Raw genomic sequence first — 23,915 nt, forward strand, 5'->3', positions numbered from 1 at the left:
GAGGCTGAAGCTGCTTCCTTGGTGTTACAGGTTTAGTGAACACTGATGGTCTGGACACGGCTACGCGGCTGCTACCAAAACCTGGTGGTACATTCCTCAGCAGGTTCTTAAGGCAACACATTGAAATTCATTTACAATTTGACTTTTATTTTTAAATTTTCTTAACGTGAAGATAAACACTGAAATAACACCCGCAGCTGTTCCGGGTTTTACGGAACGTGAGAGGCAGCTGTGGCAGGCAGCCCCCTCTGCTGGCACCACAACCCATCGACCGCGTTGCCAGGGCTTTGAAAATTTACCGTAAAAATCCCCTCTGAGACGGTACTTAAACACAACTCTCAGCCAGGAAATCAAGTCTTCTGTTTCGTACAAAAGCTCAGAACGGGTTTGGCCAGTGCCGCAGTTCACAGAAGAGCAATCCCAAGAGCTGGCATTTTTTTTGCAGTACAGATCAAGAAATGGATTGATTACTCCCCTTCCATTGCCTTCCCCTTTCCAAAATAAAAACAAATTAAACCACAAGAAACTATATTAAGAATCTCTTTCTAAAAAGGAAATTTTATCTGCTTACAGTGGCCAGGAACACCAGTGTTACTACCTTTCTAGGAAGGACCGTACTTAAGAGATTACTTTGCTAGAAAGGTGCCAACACTTCCCTGGGCCTGCAGACAGGATCCAGTGAGCACTGACACGCCGTCCATCACGGTGGTCCCTTCTGAGGGCTCCCTCGGGGGCGAGCAGAGCCCCCATCCTGCCCACTCGGCTTTGCACTCAGAATTTCATTCACTTTTCTAAATTTGATGCCAGTAATAATAGTACTTGAATGGATTTATGGGGTAAAATTAAAACCCACTGTTCTTTCAACAATGGAACTCAGGATATCAGAACCCACGTCCTGAATTAGACATTGGTTTCTTTTATTATGCCACAATGTAAACATAGTTGGTATAAATAACGTTCTCATTGATCTTCATCCAGTTGTTCCAAAAGAGTCCTCCTCTGTTTTTCCAGCTCCCCTTCACTCAGTTCACTGCCCGAAGTATCCCAGTTCCCCTGCAGAGACAGCAAGGTTAAGGGTAAGGACGATTTAATTTCCACGTGGTATCAGTACCCCACCGCCACCCTCACAGCCCCAGCAGGAACACGCCAGCTGGGGGACATGGGGCACAACTCTGTGTCATCCTCACGGACCCTGAGAGCAGCAGCAGCCAGAGCAAGAAGCGAGGAGGGCAAGGGAGCAACTGCAAGCTCAGCCGAGGTCCTCTGGCAGACTGTGTCTGCTTAGTCACACCTGAGTTCATGTTCTCAACAGAAGATGCCCGCGTTGGGCCACATAATGGGGTTTTTCAAAGGCATCCGGAGGCCAGAGCAGCTTATTTTAAGAAGATAATATAAAAAGGAAAGTCAGCCCTCCCATCTCCTCTTGGAAGGGGGAACAAATGGGGTGTTCTCCAGGACACCACCAGCACCATCTAAATAACCACAGTGAGGCAAATCATTTCCCTGCCAAAGAGACCTCAAAGATACTGAACCAAAAGAAGTTTATATTTTTCATTCAAACACTTATGCGTCTTTGAAAACACTGTTCTGAGCTCCTTCCAAAACAAGGCACGCATGGAAGCATCACAGCAAAGCGCAGGACTGCAGTCACGCTTCCACAGGACCTCCCAGCTCGAGAAGAGATTGAGAAGAATTGTGGAACTTTGTTCCACCAAGATTTTCTTACAGTGTCAGCCTAGCACCAGCCCAGCACTGCCACCACTCAAATTTTGGAAAGCAGGTGCTGCACAGTCGCTCAAACATTTAACCAGGTGTGCTGCTCGTCTCTTTTGAGGTCAATCTGGCCGATGGGATGGACAAGCAGACAGCAGTTCAGTCACAAATACGGCTTTGTCACAGCAGGGACAAAGCTTCAGTACTGTCCATAAAATCCTGTGCCTCATTCACACTTTACGTCAATTAGCAGTGATAAATGGCATTTAATCAAGTAGTAATTTCACACATCAGTAACAAAACACTAAATGAGGGTTATAGGACCTGTATGATTAAGCTCTGTTTGAACATATGTGCCTTTTTATAGATAAATGGAATCAGAACATAAATAAAGCTGTAGCACCTTACTCAAAGTGCACCTATACAGCCTGCATACTGTACATTAACCTGCTGACACATAAAGCCCAAAGCATCAGAAAAAAGGAAACAAGAAAACTTACAGAATCTTTTCCAGGGCGTTTTTTAGTAGGAGATTTATGTTTTGATTCAGATCTTTGCCTAGCTCTATCCTTTTCGCTCTCTCTCTCTCTGTCTTTTTTGTCTTTTTCTCGTTCAATATCTGATTCTGGTGAATCCTGTGTAAATAAAGGGGAAACTATTAAATACTAAATTTATTATTTAATAATTTATAGAATAAGCACATCTCAGAGAAGCCTGACTTCATTTCAGTATAGACCATATCAGATAAACTGCTTAAAGCTGTTAATAATTAAGCACGTCCTATCAACTCCTGCAGAAATAGAAACCAAGTGGTGGCAAGTTGTCCATTAGCCAACTCAAACACATTAACTGCACTTACAGACTTATGTCTTCTCTTCTTGCTCTTTTTCTTGTGTTTTTTTGACTTCTTGTAACTTCTCTCTGCAGACATAGGAAGAAACGAAAATACATCAGTATTCTAAAGACTGAGCAATAAAACAGTAACACTAATTTAAAAACAAACAAAAAAAATCTCATACCAGATTCTGCACTGGAAGAACGCTCGGAAACTGATCTAGATTCTGAACGCTGCCTTTTCTTCTTTGAATGGCTATCATCATCCTCAGACTCTGAGCCCTTGAGATACAAACCGACATAACAATTAGCGAGACGACAGCGTTACGAATAGTTACAGCAGATTTTAAGACATCATGAAACACCTTACCGAACGAGACCGAGACCGCTTCCTGTGATGTTTTTTAGATTTCTTAGAATGTTTCTTGTTCTTTGAATGATGATGCTGACACTCGTGCTAGAGTACAAGAGAAGGCAAATGTTATAATCGGTCTAAGATACAGCAAGAAACGGTAATGATGTTTCTCATCTCTGGCTAGCAGTGGTTAAAAAAAAAATAAATTAAAAAACCAAGCATTTATTGTGTCAAACCCCATAAACAGCTACCAGTATTGCCATGTTAAAGTTGTAATAAGAAGTATTTAGAAGCAAGGAAGCATGCAACTTCAGAAGTAGAAGCACACTGCTTCTATTACCCAGATCCCTGTTCCAAATAAAGCCCCTGCTCGACAGCCTAGACTATACTGCGTACCTTGCTTTGCCAAATTTGAAATACTGAAGTTAAGCCATTTGAAAATCTCTTACAAATGACCCAAATAACATGTGCTGCAAAAGCATTATCTAGGAAAAAACGGCACCTTAGTTAACAAGAATGACTTGTCAAGACTTCTGCAGTTTAACTCTTAGCGAGGCCCATCCAAAAGTTAAGAATGAAACTAAACTACATCATCCCTTTTGCACATCAGCAAAAAATTGACTACAGTGGGGGGGAAAAAAAAAGTACATCTGCAGAGCTTGGCATGTTTTTGAAGTTTCAGATTTGTAGCGAACAAAATAGTGCAGAACTTTCATCATGTTTTGTACGAAATCACAGCAAGAAACAATAATTTTTTTGGTATATTGTCTAATCATGAAAAAATAGAGTAATAATTACCTCTAGTACATGCATGAAATCTTTAAATATTCTTTTTCTTTCAGACTCCAGAGTGATGTCTTCAAAGGCTGGTTCCTTCACAAACCTATCTCTGATCTATAAGAAGAATAGCAATGAAATAGTAATATGAAATACAGCCATTCAGAAACAACAACAAAAAAAATAATAAAGAGGATTTCAGCAGTTGAAAAAGCCACTGCACTGTTACAAAGCTAAACTTTTTTTATGCCAGCCGCACAAACAAAATGGTCTTCAGTACAACTCAGCTGGAGGCAAGAAGAAACAGACTGTTTTTTCCTGCAGATGCCATTTAAGCCACGCAAGCTTGTTAAAGCACAAGTTTTTATACAAAGTGTGCTTTGAGAGGAAAGGTTTTTAAAGGTTATCTTACCCGAACAAAGCTGGAGACTTTTAACTCAAGTGCTTTATCTACATTTAAATTAAGTCTGGGGGTTTTGTGTGCTTAGTTTTGAGGGGGAGGTGTCAGGGTTGGCTTTTGTTTTAAATTATATTCAACGACAGTGTCAATAGAACGAAGTTATTCACATCAAATTTCAAATTATACGTAAGAAATTACAGGACAATTTTTATGGGTCTAAATTATATAAACAGAAACACTAAGAGCTTAGAGAATCAGGTTTATTTATAAAAGCGTTAGCATGCAGCAGCCTGTTAAACGTATTTCGAAAGACTTTCATAATTAAGTGACAATACATACATCTTCCCAGACAGCGTCCAATTCAATGGGAGGAGTAGCTTGCTTCAACATACTCTTGAAGGCAGACTCCTTCCGCTTCATTTTGCGAGCTTCTTCTTTTTCCCTCTCTCTTTCACGGGCTTCTGCCTTTTCTAGCAGCTATATCAAACAGAAGTTGTAAGATCATTTGAAAGGTATCAAAACCGAAGACTAATAATTCAGTTTAATGCAACTTTTGGAAAGCCCAACGACAGTTCACCTTTAGAGTTTTCTATTTGCCACTTGGGTACAGGAAAATCAACCAATTACTTTATTTTTAAAGCATGCAACTGCTGTTTCCCTAACAAAATCTAAAACAAAGTTACATGATGCAAGCTGGAACTACAGAAACACACAGACACAAAAAATCTCTGATGAGAAAAGTTACATGTAAATTGGAGAATATTACTTAATTCCTACCACAGAATTTCTCAAGCTGAAATGTTCATGCTTTGAATAAAGATATACCTCTGCAATCTTTATTTTGGGAACTAATAACAGGATAAGCAACTCTACAGCACAGCATCTCTCTCAAATATTATGAAACAGCAATACAGTGAAAATAAGTGCCGATTCTGGTTTTTACAAGAGATTTTATATAAGTTTTCGAACATTCCTATATATTAATACTTACGCTGTTGAAAGCCAGCTTGATATTTCCTGCATCTAAAGTAGTAGCTCTTTTAGTTGAACTGATGACCGTAACAAAATCTTCGAAAGAAGTATTCACTTCAACCACAAATCCTTTATCCTGTAAGAAAATGTCATCTTTAGCATCAGGTACGTCAGAAACTCCCATTTCAGTGCTAATGCACGCGACATTAACACAATGTGAAATCCCATCTCCCACTAGCAGAGAGTTCACCTGAATGACATTATTTGTCATTAAAAGAACAAACTACATAATGGAGCATTTTCCTCTCTCACCTTTAAGATATCTTTTATTATCTTCTTTTCATCATGGTAACGTGCTTTCAAGTCTTCAACATAGAACTTGAAAAGATCAAGTGCTGTTGATCCTGATGAAAAAACTAGATAAGTCAAAAGCTAGCTCTAATAAAAGAGCTGCATTTTTTTAAACATTTAGAAAAAATATACAGATAACCCTGCTCTACTCTGCCCCAAATGCAGGACCTTTACCTTGCTTTCTACAGGGTGGGAAGAGACAGTATTCTTACCCGGCTGACCAAGCATGTTAGTGAATCTGATGTCAGAGCTTATGGTTGGGTACAACTCCATCCAAGAGGACATCGAATGTAATTGTCCATGCTCGTGCAGTTCATCTAAAAATAGCTACAAAATAGAAGTAAAATGCAAAGTTGTAGACATTCATCACACTTTTACTTGGATAATGGCTGGAATGGGTAGTCTTGATCACTGGAATTTCATTTTTGTTAAAATGCAATTGAAAAATCATTTTTTACATCATCATTTCCTCCTGCCTTCCTCCACCATTTACAATGTTCCTGTTGTCTTTTCTTTCCATTCAAATCTATTTCCTCTTGCTTTCCCCTACTCTTGCAGCCTGCTGGCAAACAGTTACAGCAGACAAAATGCTACAATGCTGCTAACTGAGGCATTATACACATCCATTAGCCTATCCGAAGAAAGAAAAAAAACATAGAATATCTAATCACATGACAAGTCTAGGACAGAAAAAGAAAGTCCACCAACCTGAAACGATTCTCTATTTTTCCGCTGCCGCCTTCTTTCTCTAAGCAAACTTTTCTGTTTTTCTTCTTCCTCCTCTTTTTCCAATGCCCTGATATGTTCCTCAAAACAGATCAGTGCATCCTCCTTATCCATGTCTAGCAACAAATAACAACAGTGATAAGAGTAAAAATTAGATATTTCTTCCCACTACCTACAGGAAGTTTCTCCCTATGAGATGATGGTTGCTAATTGTTACTGCGAGTCGAAGTTTCACCGCTCAGTGAAATATACAGAGACCTGTGCAGCAGAAAAACCCAGCCTCCCCCCGCCCAGATAAATTACCAATTGGCAATACAAAGCTCCGAAACCTTTATAAGAAAAGTATTGTGGATGAGCACTTGTGCATCTCCCCGCATTACCACAGGTATCTTAAGAACATGGAGTATCTTTGTCAAATGCTTTAGCAGTTGTGTAAATGCATACGCTACTCTTAAAATACAGGATCAACTCATTTATAAGAAAAACGTGCTCATCATGGAAAAACTCCCTTCTTACTCTAGAAGAGCAAAACCAACGACTTTTCCTAGAAAAACAAACACAGCAGGTCCTCAGTCTAGCAGGAAGTGGTGGAAATATTTGCAACATGGATTACTTTGTCAAAGAATTCTTCAGATTTCAGATGCTACCAACTGCTAAGGTAATTCAATCCCTATGAAAAGGATGTCCTTTGCTTTATCAGCTGTCACAGCAACTCTGGACTAGGCAAGAGCAAGCCATACCCAGTCAGGAATCTTTGCTGCTAAAGACAAATCCATTCCCTCTTCCAAAAGAAATGCATAGACTTTTTACATACTCTGAAGTTCCTCATCTTCTGCAAACGTAGGGTTGTCCATCAGATATTGCTGAGCCTCTGACCAGGTAGTACAGTAAGTGACGTTAGCCATGTTATCTAGTATGTTCTTCAAAGCTTCCCAATTCCTTTTCCGTAACTGTTTGGCTTGTTCCTAAGGAAAAAATACATTTTTAAAAAAATCCGAGGTTGAATAGACAAAAAACCATGACCCCTCAAGCATGTTTTCCAAGAAAACACAAATTAACCTTTCATCTACGTGTAAAGCAACATAATACAATTTGGACCTACATACAATTTTTACGTACTATTATCGCTTGCATCCACAGATAAACCGCTTTGGTACTATTGTCTCTGACTGTTCCCGATAGATGTGCCAAGCTCATGAAACAGTGCTCATCTGTTAGAGATACTGCTAGGAAACTGCTAGGTCATTCAGTACACAGCCAGTGCTGCAGCAAGGTACTATGGCCCACTGTGCTGCCGAAGAGCAGATCTAAACTAGATGACCTAACTGCAGGCAATTTCTATGATTTTTTTTTTTTTTTTTTTTTTTTTCTGTTTGGATTGCTGACCTCTTTCTGTCTCTTTTGCTTTTCTAGCAAGTGTGGACCTTAACTCTAGTCTTGCTTATATCAATTGCAGAAATAGTCTTGCTACACAATTTGTTTCTAATTGCCTGTTTGCTTTTCAGGAAATTTTGATGTCCAAAATGTTACCCTGGAGCAGTTAGTTCCACAATTTCAGTTGTGTACTGTGCAGAAACAGAACTTCCAGTAATTTGTTTAGGTAAGGATTCATCACCTGCTAACTCTGTTGAATACCCCTTATGTACTGTGTAAAGAGAAATAAGGAATAACTGTCTCCAAATTCATGTCCACAAAATCAGTCATAGTTTTGAAGAGCTTCACCAATGTTTTTTTCCTTGTCCTCTTGCTGCATCACATTTTGCTAAACTGGAGACCCCTCTCTATAGTGTCTCATAGTTGATAAACCTTGCCTCCCTTCTGTTCTTTTCTCTCTCTCTACCTTTGGAGAGAGGGTAAACTGATCTGTAAGCAGTATATAGTTCACACTAATGCAGGAATGTTCTCATTTGGTTCTCTGTGCCTTTCCTACAGATTCCTCCTCTGCTGTCAGCATTTTGATGCTGCTGACTGTCCCTGAACACCACTCAGATCTGCATTGCTCACAAGATGACTTGACTAAGAGGTATGAATTAATTCACAGGTAATAAATGAAAAGATAAGTTTGAAAAAAAATTACCTTCTCTTTCTTAGACAGAAAAAACAAGACATCTTCATAAATTTCAAGACGGTCACGCTCAGATATTGCATTCCAGACTTCCATCTCCCCAAACATTTGTTCAGCTTTTCTGTACAAAACAAAGAAAAAGCAATCACTTACGGGTGAATACTGACTTGAATTGTCCAACTGGCTTACAGTAACACTAATGAACTCTGTTGTAAGTAGTACTGCTTTTGTATGACATCTTCCTAATTTCCCCTCTTGGGAAAATTCTTCTGTGACACCTTTCTATCTCTTATAAACAAAGGAAACAGCTAAAAGTTAAACCTGATACCACTACACACTGCTCTCTGTAGAAGTGCAAGTTCACCTGCAGTGCATTACAGCAGTATTTTTATCCGAGGGCTCATGTTCAGCTCACTGTTCTAGCAAACATTACACGAAATCAGATCTGCAAAATTGTCAGCAACAAACTTATTAGACATACCTCCCTTTGGGCATGAACTTCCACGAACAAGCTATCAGAACTACTTTGTTCTTAAGGGCAAATACAATAAGAGGAGTTTTACATTATAAGTTCACCCCATTATGATCAGTACACCACTCATTTGAGTTGTTTTTTTTGCCTGGGCCTATAAAAATGAGAATATTTGTGTTCCTATAAAATTTTTAGTTATAGGCTTTTCCAAGCTGAGTGCATACAAAGGTTAGCATTCACCAAGAGCAAGCCAGCAAGATTTGATTATTAACTGAGCAAGCTACGGAAGGCTGGAACTTCACTTAAGAACTGCCTTACTTGTATCTTGTTGTGGATGTCATCTTTTCATGGTTTTCAAGAAAACGCTGGAAAGATTCTTTAGCTTCTTTGTATTTTGATCTTGCTTCTTCTTTCTCTTCTTTTTCTGTTTGAACTTTGTAAGCATTAAAGGCTTGCTTTTTTTCACTTAATTTTGCCAAAGCACTTTATGTCAAAGAAAAAGAAAACAATGTCAATTATACAAAAGGGAATTAAATTAAATTAGAAAAACAAAACCAAAGAGCCAAAAGATAACAGATTTGAATAATCCAGATCTTTAAGACAAAATGAAATATAATCTAAATGGCCAGTCATCACTCTGTCTCTCCCTTAGTATTATGGAAAATAACTTCAAAAAAAGCAATAAAAACAAGTACCTATTCAGTAAATAATAAAACACATGCTTTAAGGCTGCATTTACACATTTCACATCCCAATCCTGTTTCTATCATAAATATCAACCACTTTTCTGCCTACATTTGTAGCAGCCACCCATTTAAAAAGGCAACCTAGAAAGTCTTCAGCTTTGTCATTGTAAATGTGTGCTTTTATTCCCAAGAAAATAATTTAAAGAGCATAAAATACAACTGCCACATTTTTTCCAAATTAAAAATTTAAGACTAGGACTTGCATTTCTTTATGTAGTAAAGGAACAAAGTTCCCTGACAATGGTACACATTCACAAACACACCAATATCTATTAAAACAATTAAAAGTTACATCAGTAAAACTAACCAAAATAGTATTTGTGCAGAAATGTAATGAAGAAAGAATCAAGCAGTACCTGTATCTAGGATCATTAATGATCATTTTCATAGCTTGCTCCCATGAAGCATTGGATGGTACTCGCTGTGAAGACATTAAATTATTAACTAGTCAGATATGGAACCAACATCCAACATTGACAGATTCCTTACAAAAACAGCCCTTAGGAAAAAAAAAGCTCTACACTTTCCGGGCTAAGACAACATTCTTCGTCACAATTTTTTAAAACATTTTATTAACAGTCAACATGGAAAAGGAAACAAAGTACTTTTGGGACTAGTGCCATTTCTACAATAAATTCTTCTGGAAGTTTGTCTACTATACAACTATGTTGACTCACTAGTTAAAACACAAACAGATCTCATATACTTTGAGGGAAAACCAAAGCCAGACTCATTTTACTCCCACTTCATCCTCATCTTTAAAACAAAGATAAAAAATTGAGGGCTCAGACGATCAGGCAATACTTTTATTAGGAATGTACCTCACTGTCAGACAAAAATATTGGTGACTGTAATTTCCACAACACTTAAATACAGTTTTAGAAGTACTACGTCATAGGGAAAAAGAACGTGTCTTCAAATCATACTAACTTATGTAAATGCTGCATATTATATCTAACAGTTTGTCCTTTTTCCATACGGACCTCTAGTGAAGCTGTCCGTCAAATCACTCACTGTTCCAGTTTGAATTTTGGACAAAGACCAGATTACAAGTTTGCATTACAGTGTGAGGAACACGTAAAAGGAAGAAAATGAGGAAAAAACTGAACTGAGAGCCCTGATGAAAACTCAACACCTCCCCACTCACCCAAAGAGCTGCAAAAAAAGTTAAAACTATGTATTGTTTTCACTGTAGCATTCCTTTCCCTCATTTCTTGTCTAGTAGAGAAGTCCTCTTCCACAACAATGAAATTCTTCACCAAAAAAACCAAATCTAGCAATTTCTGGCAAATGCAGCTTTTGTAGTTCAATAAAACATTAAGAATAGTTGATTGAAATACCTTTTCTTTTAACAGTTCTTTAAATGCTTGCTTTGCTTCTTCTTTTGTATTCCATGTATAGGTTTTTTTAACTGGTTGGGCATCGTCATCCTCTTTCTTTGAAGCAGCACTATATACAAAAATCAATTTTATTATTTAAGCATTTTTTTCTAAGTTAGAGCCACTGAAGAGTCATGATAACCACCCCAATTTGTACAGGACTTTTCCTTACAGACACCATACACAACTGATCAAAAAAGCAAACTATTGCAGAGAAGTATTATCACTTATGCAGCTGGCTACGTGCTCAAGCTATCTAGAAGTGATTCACTAAAATATAATGCTGAAATTTAGCAGGAATATTTATATTTTATAAAAATATAAAAGCGAGTGCTGAAAAATATGCCTCTTGCCCTTAATTATCTGCCGCTGGCTATAATCCCCCTGAGCATCTTTCTTTTTTGTTTGAATGATAAAAATCATAAGCTATAGTTCTCCACTTAATCAATTCTCCATTAGTAAAACCCAAAGGATCTAATTTCTGGTGGGACAGATAAAGATCTGTTTAGTATTACATTTTCCTTCTAAAGGCAGCCAATTGCACAGATCTATGGAAGAGGAAACACACAGGGTAAGCATGTAATGTTATCCCAGGAAACTTACAGCTCTTGAAAATTTATGAAATGTTCATGCCACTAGTGCTCTCCAAAGGGTTTAAGATCTCTGGGAGAGGGCTGGCAAAGGGAGGGCATTAATTTTTCTAAAAATAGATTTAATACTTCTTCCTCTCTTTCTTACTCATTCTTCTCTGCTGCCATTGATTCACGCTTACGTTTCACTGAAGAAACTGCTAACTGTCAAAGAAGCCTAGCCACCTACAACTGAAGATAAACTTGATCCTAGAAGAAATACAAAACTGCGGCAAAGCCACGTGCTTTGTCATTTCACTTACTCTGCTGAGGCCTCCTGCTTGGAAGAATCGTCTGCTGCGCTAGCTGCAGTTTCTGCGCTCTGTTCCTGTGCAGCAGAGGCAGAAGTTGCTTGTCCCTGTTCCTCAGCTGCGGCTGTGCCAGAAGCCTCATTTTCTACCACAGAAGCAGCTGCAGCAGTTTCTGCTTCGGGGGCCGCTGCTGCTGCAGAAGCAGCAGTGGTGGTAACGGCCGCAGCAGTTTCGGCAGCAGCTGTGGCTGTGGTGGTGGTGTTCGCTCCTTCTGCTGCAGCAGCTGGAGCAGATGTCGCTGGAGTGGACTCTTCCGGCTTTGTGCTATGGACATCAAAAACCAGGAGGAGTCACATACAAGCGTGGGACAACTTAATGGTTTAGGGAAACCCATACTTTAAATAAGTTAATAAAGTTAATAAACTATGAAATGAGAGGTTTAGGTCTAGTTACAAAGATTTCTCAGAACACAAAACAGTCTCAGCTCAGAGAACGGAAATGCTTTACTGAAACTGTGTATCCATGTAGATCAATCATTTCAGCTAAAAAGAAACCTAGAATGCATTATTTGGGTTTATTTATCTTAAGCCATTATTTGGAATGAAAAGCTGCAACAAGCATGTTTTAAGATTCAAGGACTAGATCCAATTATTAAGAAATAATAGGCAGCATTAAAAACATACCTGTTTTCTTCAGCTTTAATCATTGCTAGAGGAGAAAGGGGAAAAAACAATCAAAATACAGCTTCAAAAATACTTTATGTATCCATGGTAAAAAGCTACTCTTAACACAGCTTAGTAAAAGGATAGCTTTAAATATTTTTGTTACTATCAGTAATTTTAATATTTGTGCCCTTTAAAGACTGAAATCAATTCAGACTAAAACAAAATTTAGAAATTCCACTGAATAAAGATTAGGGTATATAAAGAATGACTTCCTGGTTTAAAGTAATTATCTCAACTTTAGAAGACTAGTTGAAAGAACAAAGTCAAGCTACTGAAGCAGACCTTTCCTTCTTTTTTATTTCAACAGTCACTGATGCATTTTTCTTCGAAGCATTCTTTCAAACACTCATCTTACCCCAGCTGATTTTGTAAATTTTTCAAGATCTCATCTCCCTTGCAATACCAAATAAAACGATGATAAAAGTGAAAAACAGGAGCACAGCATCATATGATGTTTGCAACAAAAGGGGACACTGCCTTTATAAAACAGTCAGGCAATAAAAAATTTGTAATATTTTTTCCACATCATAGTTTCTCAAAGTAATTTTTGTCAAAAATTAAAAGCAAATTGATACCTAAGGAAAGCCCTGCATACAGTTTTATCTTTCAGCAGACAGCCAGTACTACTGCTTGGAGTATTAAATATATTACTGTTTTCAAAATTCTTCCAAGACACCAAAACAAAATGTAGTTCTTACTCAATTATAAGCTGTCCATGTTACAGAGGCCAGGACCCTTTTACCCCGGTTTCCCAAGTGAATGAGGATTAGTACAACCACCCCTCTGCCTCTCGTCTTCCCCCATCAACCTGAACTACTTCACAAATCCCAACTTCCTATAAGTTTCCAAAGGATGTGTGGCTAAGTAAGAGTCAAATCCTGCAACAGCCCTAAAATGAAGAAAGACTCGAAGCATTACCTGCTGCCCACAGAGAGCATGCACATAGCCCTGAACAAGCCATAGCAGGTCACATCCTAATTCACCTGTTTGGGGACACGAGGGGGAGCTGATGCTGCTGCCACATAAAGAGGGAAGAACTAAGGGTACAGTGGAACAGGGGATGGTGAGGAGGACACAGGAGACAAGGCTGCTCCATAGAAATCTCAGACTGCGTTAACTGTACTACAAACAGCTTATTTCAATAGACCTAATTTCTAACAGAAGTTTGACTGCTACGCTTTGATACCAGTTTTTGCCAAAAGTCATGCCTATGCATAGCTTGCAACTCACTGCCACCCTCCCTACTCACTTTTGTTAACATTACCTTCAAGATCCTCAAGCTCTTTGGGTTTTGCCCAGCGCGATTCCTTTGTTTGGGAATTATAATAGTAGGGCTTTCCAGAATCAGATTTATACTCCTTCCAGGGACATTTAGACAACAATTGCTAATGGAAAGAAAACAAAAACATAAAACCAAACTTACATTGGTGTTTTAAAGTTAAAAGTATAGCTAGAAAAGAGCCATAAACACTACACTAAGAAATAACTTAAGGATCCATGAATACAAGGCACATACTTTCCAAGGAAAATCCTCCCTAGTAATAAACAAGCACATTACTTACCAAATATTAAAGAAAGCCACCTTTATAGTACGGAAAATTTATCTAAAAAATATTTAAAACTGTTGAGTGTTTTGTCCATTTTGCAGCCTCAAGTTCCAACAACATGAAGAATGCTACATAAACATTTTTGCTACATTTATTTTGTTTGCTCCCATTGGAAAAATAATAATCGACTGGTAGAGCTATCCTCCTTCATGATAGTTACGCTAGTAAATTCTTGCGTTCACACAAACTCAGACAGTACAGTAATCTTAATCTGAATTCAGTTTACCTCAGCAGGCGTTTTGAGATCATCTGGCTTCTCCCAGGTGGACTGCTTTGTTTCAGTATTATAGTAATATGTTCTTCCATCAGGTGATTTGTGCTCTGTCCATGTAGATTTCTAGGAAAAACAAAATATACCATTAATGACGAACAGTAATTGCTGACCCAGGTGCCATCAAAAGCCATGAAAAAGTTAAATACAAGTGAAAAGCAAATAAACCTGTTTAGAGTGGTCTTCATTAACAGAGCTGTTGGTCGTGGCAGTTTGCTGGGCTGCACAAACTACAGGATGTGTTGTCTGAGGGCGAAACAAAACAGAGCTCTGAAAAGACATTCTGGTTACTATTTGTTTTTCATTTGAATGTGTATAGTAAATACACCAAGTAATTCAGCAGCAAAGGAAAGACAGCAAGCCAAAACCTAAACACGTTTGAGTCGGTATTGATTTGAAGAAACTACCTCTTTGTGACAAGAGCTACCAAGAGTCTCTCACACCCCCTCCCGCTCAGCAATCCAAGGCAGCCAGTTACAGGCAGAAAAGAAAGAAAAAGTGAATGATCGGACCCTAACACCTTCAACTGAAAGTCCCAGAAGCACACCATGTTTTCAAAACTAAGAAAAGATCTGCTTCAAGAAGATTCTGACTTTAAGCGTTAAATGTGAACTCAGAATGACCTTGCTAGGGCTTTTCATGGAGAGGGGACATAAACTCCCTGGAGTTAGGGCTGGTGGAATACACTTGAGCCATCTACTCTTTCAGTTACTGGATATGGCCAGGGAGAAACAAGTTCCTCATAGGTCCAATTGCCTTGCTCAATCACACAGAATGCAAATCCCGTAGAAATAAAAGCACAGCTGATACTCACAGATATTTAATAATTAAGCCAGGTACAAGGTCCCCAAATTTCAAAGCGACAACAAAAAACTTACAAAGGGGTATCTTTAAGGCCGCATGGCTATTTTTACAGATTCTGCCTCTTAGTTCTCTAGCCAAACTGTTTTCTTCGTGATCTTGAAAACTAAAGGTAAATGGGATCTCTCCTAGAGAAGTAATTTAATATTTACAAAATTTTAAATAGAAATCTGATAGTGACAGAAAGTTATTCACAGTCATTCAAGGTGCCATGAAAGACAAATTTTAAATTTGAGATTACTTCCAGTAATTCACAATTTGAAAATTTCAATATTGGGTTATAAAGCACCAGTTCTGTTCCATCAGCAATTTCCCATCTGACGGAAAGGTGGAAGACTACCGAAAACCACTTAATGAAGTACCTTTGGCCTGCAAGGCACCATCCTGTTTACAAGTTCAACCTACATTACATCACCTTCCATGCAACCTACCCAATATTTATTCCTACTGAAGCTACTGAATTATGCTGTGTTCCCACAAACATGTAAGGAAAGACAAACAAAAGCAAATTTCAAGTAATGTCAAGACATTGGGGGTGGGAGGTGGGGGGAAGAGAGTTCAGCCAAACTACCAACAAGCAGCAGAATTTATCAGAGTGGTGATAACCACTCTTTTGAAGTTAGTATTTTATATTCTTCAAAAACCACAGCCATAAATTATTATGGGTAACTATATAGGCTATTCTATTTTTATTGCTAAAGTGTTTGGTAACAAAACTCTCAGTAAGCTGACAATGGTAGTAAGGCTTCCAATAAATCACACGGGACTGAACAATACCAGAACCTTGACCTGGCTTCTCCTGCTATGCGGAGCTGCATTAAGAAACAGCAAGGAAGATTTAATCATTGCCTATCGAATTCTGCTATACACATTAGAACTGCCAAAGCAAGATATTTATTAATACGTAACACACAAAAAAGTTACCCAAACGTAAGCAGGTTGCTGTCCTGCATACTAGAACTAGAAATAAATAGGCTTCAATGCTCAGAAATTAGTGGAAACAGCAGAGAAAGCACACCTACTTTAACTAGTAACATTAATTACAGAGTGACAGTCAATTAAGCAAAGAAGCTCTATATGAGAAGAAAAATAGATAACAAGATTTTCTTTTAAACCTGTAAAGCCATGTATGGACACCACCACACCGCCACTGCAATCTTCTAGAACTGTGGCTTTCACATACCTGAGTTCCAGGAGGTGTTACACCTAAAAAATAAAATTTAAAAAAAAAAAAAAAAAAAATCAAAAAGAGTTTGGTTGCTTTATTTTTCTATATAAAGACTCTAATTAATCAATGCTTGAAAGAAAAATAAAATTTCTGGGAATCAATAAAGATGTCAGTTACTGAAATGTTAAATCACACTTTACAAAAAAGTATAATTTTTTTTAATACTTCATCTAATTTTGGTGAAATATTTTGAAATGGTAACAAACAGTTTATACTTACCTACTTGCGCATCCATACTGTTCACCCCTGGCTGTAGAAACAATCAAAAGACATTTAAGTACTGAGTGCAATTGTAATTAAATCGTCGATAAATACACTACATATCCAAACAAGTGCTTTCAGCAACAAAATGTTCTACTGCATTGAATATGAATTACTAGCTTCCCGTCGCCCACTTAGTTATCAAGCTACTTTTCAGAAAGGCAATACATACAATAAACTACACCTGGGTCCCCTGCCATTGTTCCATGTACCCATCTTTATCTCCCAAATGAGTAGGCTGGGAGGAAATAAAAAAAATGAGATTCTGAATTTCTGCTGGAGCAGCTTAGTAGGCTTCTAATTACGTGGCATAAGCCTTTGAATGTAATAGTGTTGAATTTGTTGCATTCATAAAACTGCTTGCAAATAACCACAGCTCTTACAGAGCTTTTTGAAATTCTTTCAAACTAAGGAAAAATATTAACAGAATTCAAACAGAGTTTTCTCAATTTATTTCTTTTCTGTAGGCAAAAATATAGCTTGCAGGTTTATCTTTTGCTAGGGTTTATCATTCAGCTCTCTTCTACAAACTTGATTAACAAAAAACCTCCTCAAATAAAACAGCAAAATTTGTTAAAAACAGAAATTACATTGGATCAATTATGTTTGATGGTATACAATAGGACTAAACCAGGTGAATCGTCAACGAACTTTAGGCTTTCGAAGTGCATTCTATACATTAAATATTTCAGCTACTCTGTGTGTGTGCATACGCCTGTTAAGTACTGTCAGTTAAGCAAGGCTATAGTTAAATTTATGTCTCCAGTAAGAAATCCTTCTAACAAGCTTCTTTTCTTGTGCCTATGTTTACTTTTCCAAATTCCATTCTAACTTGCTGTGTCTTGTAAGAGCACTAATTCGACTGAAATAATCATTTTTAGGAATTACACTGGTTCTAATCAGCTTTCTGGAAGTAAACACCTCCGTAGATCACAAAAGAGATAGTGAACCTGCCTGGGAGTGGTCTGAAAGAGCACCGTGCTTGGATGGAACAGGGCAAACAGCCCTGACATCGCAACAAATCACCCAGTTGCCTTCACTGAGCTTTAGATTACATTTTACACTTGGAGAAAGTATTTTCCATTAGACAGCCAAAACTATAACAAGTCAATATTCTCACAAAGTTTACCACGCAAATCATCAGGGCTGCAAAGAAGGTCACGATTTTTTACTCATTGACAAATTATTTTAAATGGTGGTAATACAATTCTTTTATTTCTAAAACAATTTCCAGGCTGTGGGACTCAAGCGACAGCAGAGAGGTATGAGAATGCTGCCAGGACAGACAAATGCCTTCTCATACACATGCAAAAAGGTGTGAGGTCCTGCTGTCACTCCCGAGAGGTCTGAGGGCAAAATTAAAGGCTGGAGCCCTGTGCCACGCTGCTTTGTCTCCTAAATACCATATATCCACAGACTTAATTCAATCCAAATTTATTCCTAATCCAGTATTAGAAAACCAAGTGATCTGCCTTCTTGCCATGATACGTACAAATACACAGTAAAATTCAAAATGAGACTGATTTTAGTGCTGATCCCTCCCTCCCCTTTTAAGTTTCTTTTGACCACAATATTTTAAAGATTTATTTTTCTGAAGGTCTGAAATTCTTTCAAAATTTTCCATGAGCACCACTTGTCAGAAATTTGTAACAACTTCTGTACAGGAAATGGAGGAAAATCACTACCATCCTTCCTGTTTGATAGCTTCTAAAATATTTAGTGCATCAGTAAGTACCTACGTGAGCACGAGAACTAATGAAGCACAGTTCCCAGCAATTTGCCAGAGGAGTTACTGGCTTTTACTTACATTACACTAAGGGTGTAACATACACTCACATCTCTGATTAAACAGACACCAGCAGTGAGAAACAAACTTGTAACTAACAGGAAGATTCTCTAGTGTCTGATAAAGCCCAAACACTAAACTTAAGGTTTTTCTTCATGGTTAAGATAATTAGCATCCCTGCTCTGGTATGAATTCTTCATCATCTAGTACATGTCAAGGTGACACTACATCCTTTTCCTAACAGCCCCTTCTGTACTTATCTTGCAGAAACTTAAGTATCTCTGCGATCTTTCATTACTCCAGAGGGCAGATGGAGTACTTAACACATTACATCTGGTTACACATAGCATATCTAGTAGATGAATTAAAAGATCTCCTTCAGCAAACCCTTAATGAAAAAAAGAAAAAAGTGGAGCATTAACCAACTTATTTTTTAAAATAATCACCAAAAGCAACAGCAAATGTTTTGTCCTTAGCACTATAGGAAATCTGACTTAGGGATGTACTATCTGCATGGTAAGAAAACAAAAAAAAAAAAATTTACTTCTAAACTTATGTGGCTAAAACTGTTTTTACGTGGATGTCCTATAGTTACTTTAAATCTCCAAAAAGATTATGTTAATAGGAAAGAAATTTAGCCTTTTCCACTTTAGAGAGACTTCACTTGTAATATCTGTTAACTCTTCCCTATTTCCACCCAAATAACTTCTTCATACCTTTACTGATTTCAGCAAACTTTAGTGAAGATCGCAAATGTGCTGAATTTCAGAAACTTTTATTAAAAATCAGTTATATAGCGGTCAGACAACTAGCCCTCCCTGCGAACAGCCAGAGTTCACACTGGTTCCTGCCAAGCTACAAGCAGGTAAGGGACAAGGGTGCTGGATGCATTCTGGGAAGCAGAATGCAGAGAGAAAAAAGAAGGGAAAAGCAGAGGCAGTTACAGAGAGGAGTTTAAAGACTGATGAAAAGCCACAGGACATCAAGTACCACTAGCTCTACCTCTCACAGAAATCTAATTTTTTACAATAATTAAAGAACTACATAAAATTGCACTGCAATTAGCAATACCTTTTCCATAATCCAATTGAAGAAAACACAGACATACCCATATGGAAGTACCGACAGCAACTGACACAAAGACCATTAAACACCAGAAAAGTGAAGTTAAACTCACCGGAACCGTAGGCTGCATAGCAGCTTGGGACATGTGAGACATCATCATTCCAGGCATTACTGACTGCATCATCCCAGGCATCTATGATTAAACAGTATTTCAGATAGATTTTATGATATTTTAAACATAAAATAAAAGGATCCTTTTATTATTATTTAATAGCAACTATCTGGTACTAGTTTTTAACCAAAAAAACCCTTTTAAAGCACTTGGCAACAGAAAGTAAAATAGGTTTGTAAAATTCTGATTCCTTTCATCACAATCGTACAAAATGGACGTTAGAAATAACATGTCTATGGTATTCTAAAGTCTGATGAAATATTAATAAAAAAGACCATTGAAAGTACAAAAGAACAACAGTAAATGATATGTGATCTATTAATAAGCTATTACTGAAAATCTCAAGTTAAAGCAGGAAAAATAAAAGTTGGGAAAGACTTCTGCAAAATTCCAAGGCCACACAGAAGAAACTAAACAAAGGAAAGGTAAAGTCTAAGATCAGTTCTGCTCACATTTTTTGACAGTTTTCAACCTGTCTCCCTTTCTTCTTACATCTGCAAATAGGAAGAAACACTTTACAGGGCTACTAGAAGAATTTCTGCAAACAACTTCAAGATGAAGAGAGCTACTAAATGTAAACACCAAAGCTCTAGAACAATTCTGAACTATTTTTTTTAAAGGTTTGGAAAAACCACTTAATATAAACATACAACATTAAACCACGTACAGTGTGAACTTGGTAACGGGGACATAAAAATGAAAAGTGAGTCTAGACTTGTATCTAAGTTTGTTGGGTGGTCTGGTGAGACCACAAAACCACAGAACCTCTAATCAGACAAGCTATCTTTTGCTCAAATATTTATGCTTACAGTCTCAAAGGGATAGTTACACAGAAGTTACACATCACTGAAGGATGCACTGGAAAGACGTGCCAAATGCTACCAAAAAAGTGTTTGATACCTTGTACGTTTCCTGTTATTTTTGCCGATCGTGGCTTGTTAAGAACTAACAAGCCATAAAAAAGTGGCAATAGGAATAAAATACATAATCTAGGTCATTACGAACACGAATTTTTGGCCACTCATCCCAAACAGGTCTTGAGAAATCAACACAGTTCAGCCTTTCAGTTATGCCCCTTTACCTTTACAGTCCTTGGCAAGCTGGCCAAGTGACCCCATCCCCCTGTATCTTCAGGGAGCACCAGGTCACCCCTCTCCTCATCTTGCATCTCATGCGGAGAGAGGGGTATGTAGTAGGGCTACAGCTCCACCCTCAAATCCACAAGGTTTTCTTGGGAGGGTGAGAGAAGAAGGAAAGACTGGAAGGCGACCCCTCCTATTTCTCGCAATCCTGTAGAAGCAGGAGAAGAAAGCACTCTTGCCCCATCGACACTTGTGACTAAAGGTGCTCCGGGACCATTTAAAGCCCTGTCTCAGGTCCTGAAGAAACCCTGCACACAGCTTGGTTTCTGCATAACACTAACGCAAAGTCAGCAAAGTAAAAAAAAAAATGGGAAGGAGAGCTAATTCTTTTCCAAAAGACCTTCATCTGAATGGTGCTGACAAGAGGCTGTTCCCATTATCTGTGCAAAGTATCTGTCCTACAAGGGTTCACCTCAGAAAGGAGAAAACAAGCTGCAAAAGATCCCGTCTTGCAAAGCCTCAAATAAACCTCTGATATCTGCTGGAAGAAAGAGCTTATCCTTCAAGGAAACAAGCTAACATGGGCTGATACTTCTGGTGTGAGAATATCACTGTCCTGTACCATCCTTAAAGCTGTAGGGTAACTGAGCCTCTGATCTCCTCTCTGCCAAGGCATTTATCTTCAGCTTTTTGCTGTACGTCTGTCAAAAAGTCCTAAGTTCTCTATATTACTCACTAAAATATTAAAGACTGAAATACACAATACATGAAAGTGAGAACTGTGGAACAGAAGCTACAAAAGAACTGTTAAACAGACGAATAAAACAGAATTGCTATTTAAGCCTCTAATGAACACACACAAAAGCTCATGCTATTAGCTAATCATGGTAACGGTCAAATCCTCCTTCTCTTTTAAAACTGCATTATTTTTACACCAAAAGCTCTAATAGGCTGCAAAACCATGCTGAAGAGATTCCCTTCAAGCCTTTAAACACCAGTTTAAAAAAACCCCAAAAAACAACCCAAAAAAACCCAACAAGGTACTGCAAAGGAAGACATTGAGTTGCTGGCATGACTTTGAGGGCTCTTCTGAAAGGGTTAATCTTTCTCGGCATCCTCTGTCTGCTCTGGTCTGGTTGATGACACTCTGTTGCTAGTCATGCAAACTGTCATCACAAGTAGAATGACCAGAACATTTATTATATCCAGAAAGAGAACTGCTTCTTTCAGAAGTTCAGAATTTAATCAGAACCCACAGAGGAAAGAATCTTTGATTACTGAAAAGAAAAGCTTTAAATTTGCAAAAAACATGGATATGGTTCTGGCTACTCTACCTGTCGATCCAGGTTCACACCTGTCAATCTGAATGGCCACGTTTATCCTTATACCACATGACACTAGCAACACCTGTATATACAGAGAACTATAAACCACTCCCTAGGATTCAAGAAGGAATTCTTCAAAAATTCAAACTGTAATTATTTCTTTCCTTGCATCTCCCTATAAATTTCGTCTGTATAGATATAAGAGTTAGCCAAGAACTAAAGAAACACGAAGTTCTCTGCCATTACTACCTCTAAAAAGAATGACTACTTTATGTTTCTAGTATGTATTAGTAAGACCTTATTTCTTCAAAATATAAAGAAAACTACCAAAAAGCTTTAATAAAAAAAAACAAATTATGGATTCATACCTATGGTTATTTACAATTAAAGTTACACATGAGGTGCATCAATTACCTGTTAGAAATGAGAAAAGTTTTATGAGTGCCATAAAATACCCCGAATTATTAACCTCACCATTTGCAAGCTCCTGTATGAGACTTACCTACCTCAGGGATTGTCTGACATCATTATGGGAAGAAAGAAAGGGAAAAAAAACCCCAAACTTGTAAAACTGCCTTACCTGCCCCATCGGTGGTCCTCCCATGGGGGGCATCATCTGAGGCATCATACCATGAGGAACTGGCGGCATATTCGGGGGTCTCTGACCCATAGGGTGCATTCCCATGGGAGGATAATGGGGCATGCCTGGGTGGCCCATCTGAAAGAGAGCAGGAAAAGAGAAAAATCAGCATGAAGCTAACACCCCAAAACCCCACAAAAGTATTAATAACACAGACATGCTCAATACCAAAGTGATTTGGGCAATTTTCGATTGATACTTCAGAACAGCAAGCAAGATCATGCACTCTTGCAGGTCCTCTAGAGCTAGAGTTACTCATAATTAACAAATCCATTTAAAATTTCAAAACCAACATCCAAATGAAAAAAAAAATCATCTCATGGTTTGTCACAGGAAAACATACTAAATTTAGAAATGCAACTATTTCTGCATGCTCTTTCATACAATTATGGTTAAAGCAAGTAGCCCCGTGGCAGGACAGTCAATCAGACAAACAAATCATCTTTTGCTACTGATGTCCGGGTCTGAAATAGCTTCCACACTGACTACCATCCCCTACTCCATACCTTCCTAAAAACCTGAACCCTGCTGCTGTTCTAATACTGGGTATGGTCACACTGCTAGTACAAAAATGGATACAGATTTTTGTCCTATTTTTTTTTATATTTCCAAAATACATTAAGAGCTTTCCATTCTAGACAGAAGCAACAGCTCTAAGAGTACTTAAGAGAAACCATGGAAAGCATTTTATTCTAAAGAACAGCTAACTTAAATATACACATACAGAAACATGTTAGAAAACAATAAGAAACTTTTTTTTTAATATAACTTAAAACCATTTTTCTATTACTTTTTTGTAGCAGAAGACTCTCTGAAGCTGAGAGTGGACAGCTGACACAAAGAAGTCCCAAACAATGAGACAGGTCTGAAACTTCTGAATGTCACACTTGGCCCCCTGCCGCATCCTTGGCTCCTACAAGACACGCAGTGCCAGCTTGCCTGCTCTCAGATGCTGCCCAATTCACTCAAGGTAGAACAACGTTTCCTCAAAACCTCCTCAGAGCGTAACCACGCTTTCTTTTCTGAGGGTCCTGCCAACCGGGAATCGCTCGTCACCCTCCTGTGGCAGGGGGCTCTCAGGGCGGGAAGGGCGCTGGCGGAGCCTCCCCTCAGCCTCACGCCCATCGGCGGGACTTCCTCCTCAGGCGGAAGCCCGCCAGGCCCTCGCACCTCTCCCCGGTGCTCCCCACAAAGGGCCCGGGCAGGCGCCCCGCGGCTCACC

The 23,915-nt window shown here is 38.3% G+C and overlaps 1 protein-coding gene across 1 annotated transcript; it reads right to left on the minus strand.

The window, feature by feature from the left end:
* Nucleotides 1–902: 902 nt before the first annotated feature.
* On the minus strand, nt 903–22,771 carry PRPF40A (PRP40 pre-mRNA processing factor 40 homolog A (S. cerevisiae)). The gene is made up of 25 exons (XM_010082873.1): nt 22,634–22,771; nt 19,587–19,667; nt 16,582–16,612; nt 16,318–16,340; nt 14,442–14,519; nt 14,229–14,339; nt 13,660–13,780; nt 12,354–12,378; nt 11,683–11,994; nt 10,752–10,860; nt 9,768–9,832; nt 8,984–9,148; nt 8,206–8,314; nt 6,943–7,093; nt 6,111–6,244; nt 5,615–5,729; nt 5,364–5,455; nt 5,071–5,187; nt 4,419–4,556; nt 3,701–3,796; nt 2,918–3,004; nt 2,733–2,829; nt 2,573–2,634; nt 2,214–2,348; nt 903–1,053 (listed from the first exon to the last, which is right to left on the minus strand). The coding sequence occupies exons 1-25, from the start codon at nt 22,769–22,771 to the stop codon at nt 961–963; spliced, it is 2,685 nt and encodes an 894-aa protein (XP_010081175.1). The 3' UTR covers nt 903–960.
* Nucleotides 22,772–23,915: the final 1,144 nt, after the last annotated feature.

This window comes from Pterocles gutturalis, unplaced genomic scaffold, assembly GCF_000699245.1.
Source record: "Pterocles gutturalis isolate BGI_N339 unplaced genomic scaffold, ASM69924v1 scaffold28106, whole genome shotgun sequence".
In the NCBI taxonomy this organism is placed as follows: domain Eukaryota; kingdom Metazoa; phylum Chordata; class Aves; order Pterocliformes; family Pteroclidae; genus Pterocles; species Pterocles gutturalis.